Source organism: Carassius gibelio, chromosome B21 (assembly GCF_023724105.1).
Source record: "Carassius gibelio isolate Cgi1373 ecotype wild population from Czech Republic chromosome B21, carGib1.2-hapl.c, whole genome shotgun sequence".
Lineage (NCBI taxonomy): Eukaryota > Metazoa > Chordata > Actinopteri > Cypriniformes > Cyprinidae > Carassius > Carassius gibelio.
The window spans coordinates 6524142-6535537 of NC_068416.1; the positions used below are offsets into that span (position 1 = coordinate 6524142).

At 38.2% G+C, this 11396-nt stretch overlaps 1 protein-coding gene across 6 annotated transcripts in view; it reads right to left on the bottom strand.

The window, feature by feature from the left end:
* LOC127985674 (rap guanine nucleotide exchange factor 6) overlaps positions 1-8526 on the bottom strand; it is a 69706-nt gene extending 61180 nt beyond the window's left edge. For 3 of the 6 annotated variants that reach the window (XM_052587724.1, XM_052587720.1, XM_052587721.1), the window contains exon 1: positions 8021-8494. In XM_052587724.1, coding sequence (XP_052443684.1) covers positions 8021-8089 — 69 coding nt within the window. In that variant the 5' untranslated portion in view covers positions 8090-8494. Of the gene's footprint in view, positions 1-8020 lie in introns of all 6 variants that reach the window. The other 3 variants (XM_052587723.1, XM_052587719.1, XM_052587722.1) reach the window with 2 other exon arrangements.
* Positions 8527-11396: the final 2870 nt, after the last annotated feature.

Consider the following 11396-nt stretch of genomic DNA (forward strand, 5'->3'; position numbering starts at 1 on the left):
AAGAACGACTGGCATGACAAGCGTGATCATTCGGGAGCTTTCCAAACGCTATCACTTAACTGTGAAAAGAAAGCCAACACAAATCAAAAAAGCTCCAGTTTTGCCTGCTGGACTATAAAATAGGTCGAAAAACCACATAAGCGCACTGAAAGCAGAAGTTGGGCCAGTAAGAAAGCACCCAGAATGCCCTGTGAGCATGAATGTAGCTGGTCATGTATAGTGTTTCCATCAAGACTTCATCTTCTGCTAAACTAATCACACTCACGGTGAGGAGCGCGAGCACTGATCTTCATCAGAAGAAGAAGAATGAGAGAAATAGGCGAAAAGAAAGTGACGTGTGGCATGGAAAGTCAAGAGGGCACGCTCAACCAAACAGGAAACCTTCCCGCCTCTCTGGAGAAGATGGAAAGTTACGCAATCCCTGCTCATCTGCAGACGTAATGGTGAAACCACATCACGTGACTTTCCCAACTCATCCGTCAGGCAAGCATATCTGTGATTGGTCTCGATCACATGACCAGTGCTGTGACATCCAGCTTGAATTCAGCGGAAGACCCTGCTATACTTAATTCATTTAAATACTCAGACTGTGGCGTGTCAGCTCACTGTCAGAGAGAAGAGAGAGCGGGAAAGACCTACATTTCTGACACACTATGAAGCAGATGCTTCAGAGCCGCGGGGCACAAGAACCGCTCAAGTGCGCTGAATGACATGGGAAACAGAAGAAGCATACCACACACTCCTTACATGCTCAGACTCGTCACAGTCTGCTCCCACAATGCACTGCATGATCAGGATCGCGCAGAACAGCTTGACATCAACCATGTCTTGTGTGCTGGCTGCAGTGCTATAGTTTAAGATTAAAGCATTGATCCTGTCTCGATCAGAGAAAGCGTTTGTGGAAAACATCTGCTGTTTAGTGATGCAACAGGCCTAAATATAATTCATGACACAATATAAAGCAAATTGGTTGTTAAACCCACTGAACATTAGAGATGCACTGTTTCATGTGTCACCTGGAGAAAAAAAAAGCAAAATACTAAATGTTATTTTTGTTTGAAAAAAAAAAACTCCCATAAAAATGCACTGTTGAGAGGAAAAACACATATATGTCACAATTGCATTTCGCTTTGAAGTTGTGTTTTATTACAATGAGTTAAATTAAAACAACACCTTTACAAACCTTCTGTTATAAACATGTATTTTAGTTCCCCTCTGAACTGATATGTTATGTGTGTATATTTCTACGCCGTTTGAAAATATATTTTATTATTTCATATGTCACTGGAATATAAGTCCGAGTGCATTTCAGATGGTAAACGAAACTTGATTTTTACTCTGGAAAAAAACTTGAACATATTTTCGAGTTTACGGGGTCTTCTGAGCCACCAATACTGAGTCACAAGGTGGTTCATAAAATATGTTTAATGGGACTGAATTTGTATTTAACGTGATTACAATTTAATAAAAACATTAGAAATTAATAATTAGATAATTAGGGTATAACGTTTCCTTTCCATGGTGACATTAGCACTAACTTTGATCTAAAGTGAGTTTAAGCTCTCAAAAAAAAACTATCGTTATAATCACTGAAGCTGTATTCACTGTGAAATGAATCTCTTACTTAAATTTTATGCACACCTGCACTTTGTTGTTCATGATGAGAGAATTTGCAGAATTCAGCGTGTGCACTCAAAACTGATGAGTTACAGCGATGACTAATGAAACGTCTCTGATTCGCCATTGCATTCCTAAGCTCAACGGAATTGTACGTGATTGGTTAAAATGCGCGAAACCTTAAAAACGCCTAAAATGAAATATGGTGCAACATGTGCAGATCTTAATTTGATGCCACAATCGACACTGTTCATTTTCACATTGTTGGCAACAGATGTAATAGATTTAATTTGTTTTTTGTAATTAATTTTTGTCCAATTTAGTTGCATTTTTGTCCCAAGTCTCCATTGCCAGCCTTATACACACTCCACCTATGTGTGTGAGCTGTAGATGTAGTGTATGTGTAATTTCTGTAGTTGATTCACTGTTTTGGATCACTTTTGGGCTGGAGAGACTTGGTGTTGTTTCCAAACATCGGTATCGGCATCGGACAAAATGAGTTGAAAAAATATGGGCAAATTAGATATCAGCAAAAATCATGCATCACTATTCTTTCGAAAGGTTTACATGGTATTTTCTTTTCATCTTGCCTCTGAACGATACATATTTTAGTATTGTTCATAATCGCAATCAATCTATAAGAATAATCAGCCTACACTACCAGTCAAAGGTTAAGTAAGATTTTAATGTTTTTTTTGTTTTAAAGAATTATCTTCTGCTCAACAATCCTGCATTTATTTGATTCAAAGTACACCAAAAGCTTAAAAAATCTGAAATATTTTTACTATTTAAGCGTTTTTTTTTTTTTTTTTAAGAATATAAATTATTACTTTCAAATGATGATAAAGACATTTAGAATGTTACGTAAGATTTCTATTTCAGATAAATGCTTTTCTTCTGAACTTTCTTTTCATCAAAGAAACCTGTAAAATTCTACTCGGCCGTTTTCAACAATAATAAATGTTTCATGAGCAGCAAAACATTTCTGAAGGATCGTGTGACTGGAGTAATGACGCTAAAGCCAACTTTTGAAATCACAGGAATAAATTATATTTTCAAATAGAAAACTGTTATATTAAATAGTAGTTACTGTTTTTGCTGTATTTTGGATCAAATAAATACAGGCTTGGTGAGCAAAAGACATTTCATGAAAAAACTTTTACTGTTCAAAAAGCCTATAGTTTGAAGTTAGAGATATTAATATTAATACGATTAGTCTGAGATGTTTATTTGACAGTGATTTCACATTTCTTGTTTGTATGAAGGCTAAATACAAATAAATTAATATTTATTTATTAATTGACCCACTCACCAACTCTCCTTTTTTCCATAGAGCTATTAAATTCATCTGGTAATTATTATTTTTTTCTTTCATATTGCAATGTGATTTTTTTCCCCAATATCATGCAGCCCTAACAATTACCATCTCATGCTATAATCCAGCACTAAAACAGCCATCCTCCGATGCATGTAACGATGCAGTGCTCTGCTCATTATTAACTTCTCTATGAATGATGGTGATATTTCAGTTAAAGCCTAAATGACTCATCTTCATGCTGCCTGATGCATTTACACAAGAGTTACAGGCACAATGAATCAGATTTAGAAACACACGCCAACTGTCAGAAGTGTTTAATGCACCTCTGATTTCATTCACACAGAATCTGCAGCACAACAGTTAGTTCAGTACTGATTCAGTTTTAATCACAGCGCACTGAGAAACGCCATTTCAAAATAAGAGTCTTTGCTTTCAGAGAAGACCTGATGCTTCTTTACTGATCTCAAATGTTTTTTAAAGAAGTCTCTTCTGCTCACTAAGGCTGTATTTATTCATCAAAAAAAAAACAGTAATTTTTTAAAATATTGTTAGAATTTAAATATAATTGTTCTGTGTAGATGTATTGTAAAATGTAATTTATTTTTGTGATTTGCAGCTGTATTTTTAGCATCATTCCTCCAGTCTTCAGTGTCACATGATCTTCAGAAATCATTCTGATATACTGATTTGTTGATCAAGAAACATTTCTGATTATTATCAAAGCTAAAAAAAACATTTGCCGTTTTAGATTTTTTTGTGGAAAACACAAATACTTTATTTTTCAGGATTTTTGATGAACAAAAATGTGAAATAGAGATCTTTTGTAACATTAGTTTCTAGTTTCTATGAGGTAGTTAATGGGAAACTGGTTCATAAGAACTCCACGATGAATCAAAAAGTTCTGTAGAAAGAGCCACGCACATTCCCAGCATGCCTCGAGAGCAAAACAACGCAAAACTAACATTTCAGGTTTGACCTCATTCTCTGTCCTCTTCTGTTGGTTTTGTCTTTTATCATCCATGACCTCATGACACTGTAGTTCAACATGGAGTCAGTTTACAGCCTCAGTCTGACGGATGACACAGACTTCGCCATTTCATAATCAGACCAAGCTGTGTCACGATTTGGGTTTTATTTTGATTATTCATCCGGCCCTATTAGACACTCAGTGCTTTTATACACACTGTGTGAACATTCATTTACATCTGCATCCTAACTCAACTGATACTACGGTCAACTTAAGCTGTGCATTTCCAAGAGAACAACGAAAAAATGTAATATGTGACCCTGTATCACAAAACTTAAGTGTCTTAAGTGTTAATTTTTAATAAATCAGCTTTCCATTGATGTGTGGTTTGTTAGGATCGTACAATATTTGTCTGAGATGCAACTATTTGAAAATCTGGAATCTGAGGGGGCAAAAATACTAAATATTGAGAAAATCATCTTTAAAGTTGTTCAAATGAAGTTCTTAGCAATGTATATTACTAATCAAAAATTAAATTTTGACATTTATGGTAGGAAATGTACAAAATATCTTCTTGGAACATGATCTTTACTTAATATCCTAATGATTTTTCATTCAGAACTTTTAATTAGTATATTTTAATCAAACTAAAAGTTTCAGACCATTTTGTTTTTGCTTCAAATGCATTTTGTCTGTTTTGTATTTGAATTATTTATTTATTTGATTTGGGAGTGTTTTAAAATGTTACTGTTTGTATATGTATATATATATATATATATATATATATATATATATATATATATATATATATAAGGAATTTCAATTCCACAAAGATATTTGCAGCATTTTGTCTAAAAAATAATGAAAGGTTTTTTAAAACGTTTTCCCTTTATAATTTGTTTTAAAATTTATAATTTATAATTTATAATTTGTTAAAAAAAAAGTTACACTTCTTAATAAATTGTACAAGTGTAACGATTTAAATTAATTTGCATGCTTTAAAGATAAACTTCAGAGCTTCAGTCTCACACGTCAAAAGAAACGAGACAAAAATCATACTGATTTTGTCGTACAAAGTTAAGAACAATTTTCTGGCAGTTAAAGGTGAACAGGAATTTATTTATTAATTAAAAAACATTTTACACGTGCAAAAGTATTATTGAGAAATACAGTCCGCACACAAGAGCCTGCTAAACTTAAACACAAACTTGCTTTAAACTGAACCATCCACACTAATAACATTAGCACAAATTGAAACGAAACATCTGCAGAAAAACCCTTAAGCTAAGACAGCACTTCTGAGTGCATTATCACTGAGGATTTCCTGTCCATCAAGGGCTTTTGTGCAATAGGCTGCTGGATTCTGATCAGTTTATTTGTGCCACAACGTGCATTTCGAGTCTGCACTGTCTGTAGTTCATCACATCGGAGCGCACCATCAAACTCCCATCAGGCAAAGCAGCCTGAGGGACGAGAGCCGGGCGGCATAATGCTATGGAAATTGAGACAAGGAATATTTGTTTTGCTCTTACGTAATACAACACACACCCATCTGGACCCATCTGGAAACTTGGTATCAGAGCAACGAGAGCTGGAGCAGTTTGTGTTTGTTATTCTGATCAGCAGCTTTCAATGCACTCAGACCTTCAGAAGGAAAACACACACATCCACGGCGCTGCATGCTACCTGTAAACACACACTCGCTGTTCTGGAGAAAGACGTGAGCTTGGCAGAAAGCTCTCGGTGAAGCACACACGACTCACTTCCCAAAAGTGGCTCGGAAGTGACCTGCTTTTTCAAACTCGACAACAAGGCTGGCACAGTTTTGGGCCAGCTGCCCTTTTATTGCCACTAAAAACCTCTTTTAGCACATTGCAAATGCAATGGTTTTCTGTCGTATTGCAAATCCTGCTGATATGTCACAGAAAGCATGATTTCTAACCGGTTAACACAGATGAGGTTTGGTTAAAATAACAAAAATGGCCTTGAAAACATCAATCCAGTGCATGCACTCATTTTATTAAACGGATGTAGTTGCAATATAGATAATGTCCAGATTTTTGTAAAGCAACAAATTATTTTAAATTACAAAAATGTTGGAAAAAAAAATTTCTAACAAAAAAACAAATAATAATAATAATAATTTCCACCTTTCTGTAATAAAAAACAACTATTTAATCCTACATTTTTTTATGAAGGTATATTTAAAACTTTTTAAACATCTTTTAAGACCAAGATTTTTAACGAATGAACTGAAGGGAACACGATACGTCAATAGTCTCTAAATGGATATTTCTATAGACCAATTTTAGGGTTTGTAAACATTCAGGATGCGCGCGCATCATGGTTGCAGAAAACCCAGGAGCCAATAGCCTTTACAGATAGAGCCTTTACAGATACACGGATACAGTATAAAATTGTTATGTTTAGAAAGATTGCAGATTACATTGATTAGATGTGCTTTTGAGAATGTTTTCTGCATATTACAAGAGCTTGTCACTCAGCGATAAGGACTGTTCTTCAGTGAACTTGATGTTAGATAGTGGGATAGTCTTACAGATCCCAAACAGGGATGACGTTTCTTGTGTGCGGAGACTATCTAGCCCCAGAAAATGATGGTTTTCAACTGGAATAAAAGATTAATAATAATAAAAAATTCTGATACTTCAAGATTCTAAATAAGTATAATGTAAAAATGTTAATAGTAAGGTTTGTAGGGCTAATACAATACATCATTGAACAGGAAATGTGAATATTATGTAGACCTATTGTTTAAATCAAATGTATGCTTAAAAAGTAGAGTAATCATAGCAGTTTTCATCCAAAATATGTCCATTTAAACATCAGCGTTTAGCTTCAAATGGCGTCTTTCACTACAGTATTCTATAAAAATTATTTGCATTCTGATCTTGACATCAAAATGCACAAAAATATATATATTTCTCTTATTCCATGGATTTTACCCATTTATCTCCACTTGTTCCCAGTGTTTTTCTGAAATCAATATATGTGCGCAGCTGCAAGTGACGTAACTGTGACGTCTACTCTGAATTGGTCTATAGAGTACACACTGAGTTGTATTAGCAACACTTCAAAGACTGAAAATACAACTTTCAAGACATCTTACTAAAAGAAATAGCTTTAGGATTGAATAGCTCTGATCCCAACAACTAGAAAATGGAGATAACTTTTACTCTATCTTCTGATTGCACTGCAAAAATTTGCTGTTTTTTTATCAGTAAAGATTCTTCAATCAAGATATATTTACTTGGATGATATTCATTTATTGCAGTGCATGCATTATTTAATTCCATGATGACTTTAAGAATTTCTGCTCTACCTGAAGAACTTGTGGGAGGGCAAATTAAGAGTTTTTTTTAGGACGCACAGAAACCCTGTCATCATTTTGGCAGGGCAAGTGAACATCTCAATTATTGGCTGCTTAAAAATAAATCTTATTGTTGAGCTCTGTAATAAAACAAACCTTTGCACTTTGAACTGATATTTGAGATAACTCAAGCCAAACGTACAACATGCTTTTAACACCATGAGCCAGACCTACTCTGTAAAAAAGGTTTGTTTAGACCCTGAAATGCTAGTCGATGTCTAGTTAGTCAGCTCACTAGGTTTTAAGACACATCCCGTGACTGCACCGCTGTAATACAGTAAAGTTTCATTGACTTATGTCATTTATAAATGATTTAAGACATTTGAGACACTTAGAGACATATGAAAAACGTAACTTCTTTCAAAAGTTCAAACTTTGAGCTAATGTTTACTGATCAAAAACAGCAATGAAGCACTACACTGAGAATCGGTCTGTGGAGCAGAACATCTGTCATTGTACTACATTTATAACCTCATAAAAAACATCACTTAGAAACCCCAAACAAATCAACAGAACGGCTACAGTCAAAAATATAAGGTCAAACATCGAGCACGAGTCACTTAACGTAGTTTATGAATCTTGAACCACTGATCTACTTATTGAGTCATGAATCGAAACTAATAAGCCTCATTGTGCTTATATTTCACAATTTAGCGCCAGTTATAGACAATCTAAAGTGGTTTTTAGTCATATCTGTAGTGAAAAAAAGTATTTCTGTGTGTGTTTTTACCTCAGCCGTTCGTCGTGTCGGAGGAGTTTTCAGCGCTTTCTTCAGCGATATATCCACTGAGGAATTCATAATTAACTATCTGATTTCCGGATATAAAAACTTCACATATTCACGTGTGTCGATAAAATAAAGTAAATATAAAAAGTGAAATTAAATAAAATAAAAGATGACATCATGAATCCCTTGGAGAGTCCGGGAAATCTGGCACTGGTTTGAGTTAGCTTCGGTTAGCATGCGAAGTGAAGTGAAGTGAAATCGCTGATGACCGTGCTGTTGAAGGGAAGCGCGAATCAGAAACAGCCAAAGTTGACAAAAAACAATCCTTCATTCCTGGCAAATTTCTCCATTCGTGACGGTAAAACATCATAAATAATCGGAGGTTCATAAGATCCTCCGAACTGAAGCGTCCAGCGACAGCCCATGACTTCAGTTTAGCCTCGAGCTGCCTCAACAACATTCACATGACGAGCTGCTGCTGGAGACTAGTGCGTACTTAACTACACTGATCAATGAGAGACGCGACACCAGTGCGTACTAAACTACACTGATCGGACAGATGTGAGACCAGTGCGTACTAAACTACACTGATCGGACAGATGTGAGACCAGTGCGTACTAAACTACCCTGATCGATGAGAGACACGACACCAGTGCAATTAAAATACCCTGATCAGACAGATGTGAGACCAGTGTGTACTAAACTACCCTGATCGGACAGATGTGAGACCAGTGCGTACTAAACTACACTGATCGGACAGATGTGAGACCAGTGCGTACTAAACTACACTGATCGGACAGATGTGAGACCAGTGCGTACTAAACTACACTGATCGGACAGATGTGAGACCAGTGCGTACTAAACCACACAGATCGGACAGATGTGAGACCAGTGCGTACTAAACTACACCGATCGGACAGATGTGAGAACAGTGCGTACTAAACTACACCGATCGGACAGATGTGAGACCAGTGCGTACTAAACTACACCGATCGGACAGATGTGAGACCAGTGCGTACTAAACCACACCGATCGGACAGATGTGAGACCAGTGCGTACTAAACTACACCGATCGGACAGATGTGACACCAGTGCGTACTAAACTACACCGATCGGACAGATGTGAGACCAGTGCGTACTAAACTACACCGATCGGACAGATGTGAGACCAGTGCGTACTAAACTACACCGATCGGACAGATGTGAGACCAGTGCGTACTAAACTACACCGATCGGACAGATGTGAGACCAGTGCGTACTAAACTACACCGATCGGACAGATGTGAGACCAGTGCGTACTAAACTACACCGATCGGACAGATGTGAGACCAGTGCGTACTAAACTACACCGATCGGACAGATGTGAGACCAGTGCGTACTAAACTACACCGATCGGACAGATGTGAGACCAGTGCGTACTAAACTACACCGATCGGACAGATGTGAGACCAGTGCGTACTAAACTACACCGATCGGACAGATGTGAGACCAGTGCGTACTAAACTACACCGATCGGACAGATGTGAGACCAGTGCGTACTAAACTACACCGATCGGACAGATGTGAGACCAGTGCGTACTAAACTACACTGATCGATGAGAGACGCGACACCAGTGCGATTAAAATACCCTGATCAGACAGATGTGAGACCAGTGCGTACTAAACTACACTGATCGATGAGAGACGCGACACCAGTGCGATTAAAATACCCTGATCAGACAGATGTGAGACGCGACACCAGTGCGATTAAAATACCCTGATCAGACAGATGTGAGACCAGTGCGTACTAAACTACACCGATCGGACAGATGTGAGACCAGTGCGTACTAAACTACACTGATCGATGAGAGACGCGACACCAGTGCGATTAAAATACCCTGATCAGACAGATGTGAGACCAGTGCGTACTAAACTACACTGATCGATGAGAGACGCGACACCAGTGCGATTAAAATACCCTGATCAGACAGATGTGAGACCAGTGCGTACTAAACTACCCTGATCGATGAGAGACGCGACACCAGTGCGACTAAACTACACTGATCAGACAGATGTGAGATCAGTGCGTACTAAACTACACTGATCGATGAGAGACGCGACACCAGTGCGACTAAACTACACTGATCAGACAGATGTGAGATCAGTGCGTACTAAACTACACTGATCGATGAGAGACGCGACACCAGTGCGACTAAACTACACTGATCAGACAGATGTGAGATCAGTGCGTACTAAACTACACTGATCGATGAGAGACGCGACACCAGTGCGATTAAAATACCCTGATCAGACAGATGTGAGACCAGTGCGTACTAAACTACACTGATCGATGAGAGACGCGACACCAGTGCGATTAAAATACCCTGATCAGACAGATGTGAGACCAGTGCGTACTAAACTACCCTGATCGATGAGAGACGCGACACCAGTGCGACTAAACTACACTGATCAGACAGATGTGAGATCAGTGCGTACTAAACTACACTGATCGATGAGAGACGCGACACCAGTGCGACTAAACTACACTGATCAGACAGATGTGAAACCAGTGTGTACTAAACTACACTGATCGGACAGATGTGAGAACAGTGCGTACTAAACTACACTGATCGGACAGATGTGAGACCAGTGCGTACTAAACTACACTGATCGGACAGATGTGAGAACAGTGCGTACTAAACTACACTGATCGGACAGATGTGAGACCAGTGCATACTAAACTACACTGATCGGACAGATGTGAGACCAGTGCATACTTTACTACACTGATCAGACAGATGTGAGACCAGTGCGTACTAAACTACACTGATCTGACGGATGTAAGACCAGTGCGTACTAAACTACACCGATCGGACAGATGTGAGAACAGTGCGTACTAAACTACACCGATCGGACAGATGTGAGAACAGTGCGTACTAAACTACACCGATCGGACAGATGTGAGAACAGTGCGTACTAAACTACACCAATCGGACAGATGTGAGAACAGTGCGTACTAAACTACACCGATCGGACAGATGTGAGAACAGTGCGCACTAAACTACACCGATCGGACAGATGTGAGAACAGTGCGTACTAAACTACACCGATCGGACAGATGTGAGAACAGTGCGTACTAAACTACACCGATCGGACAGATGTGAGACCAGTGCGTACTAAACTACACCGATCGGACAGATGTGAGACCAGTGTGTACTAAACTACACTGATCGAGGAGAGACGCGACACCAGCGCGTACTAAACTACACTGATCGGACAGATGTGAGACCAGCGCATACTTTACTACACTGATCAGACAGATGTGAAACCAGTGTGTACTAAACTACACCGATCGGACAGATGTGAGAACAGTGCGTACTAAACTACACCGATCGGACAG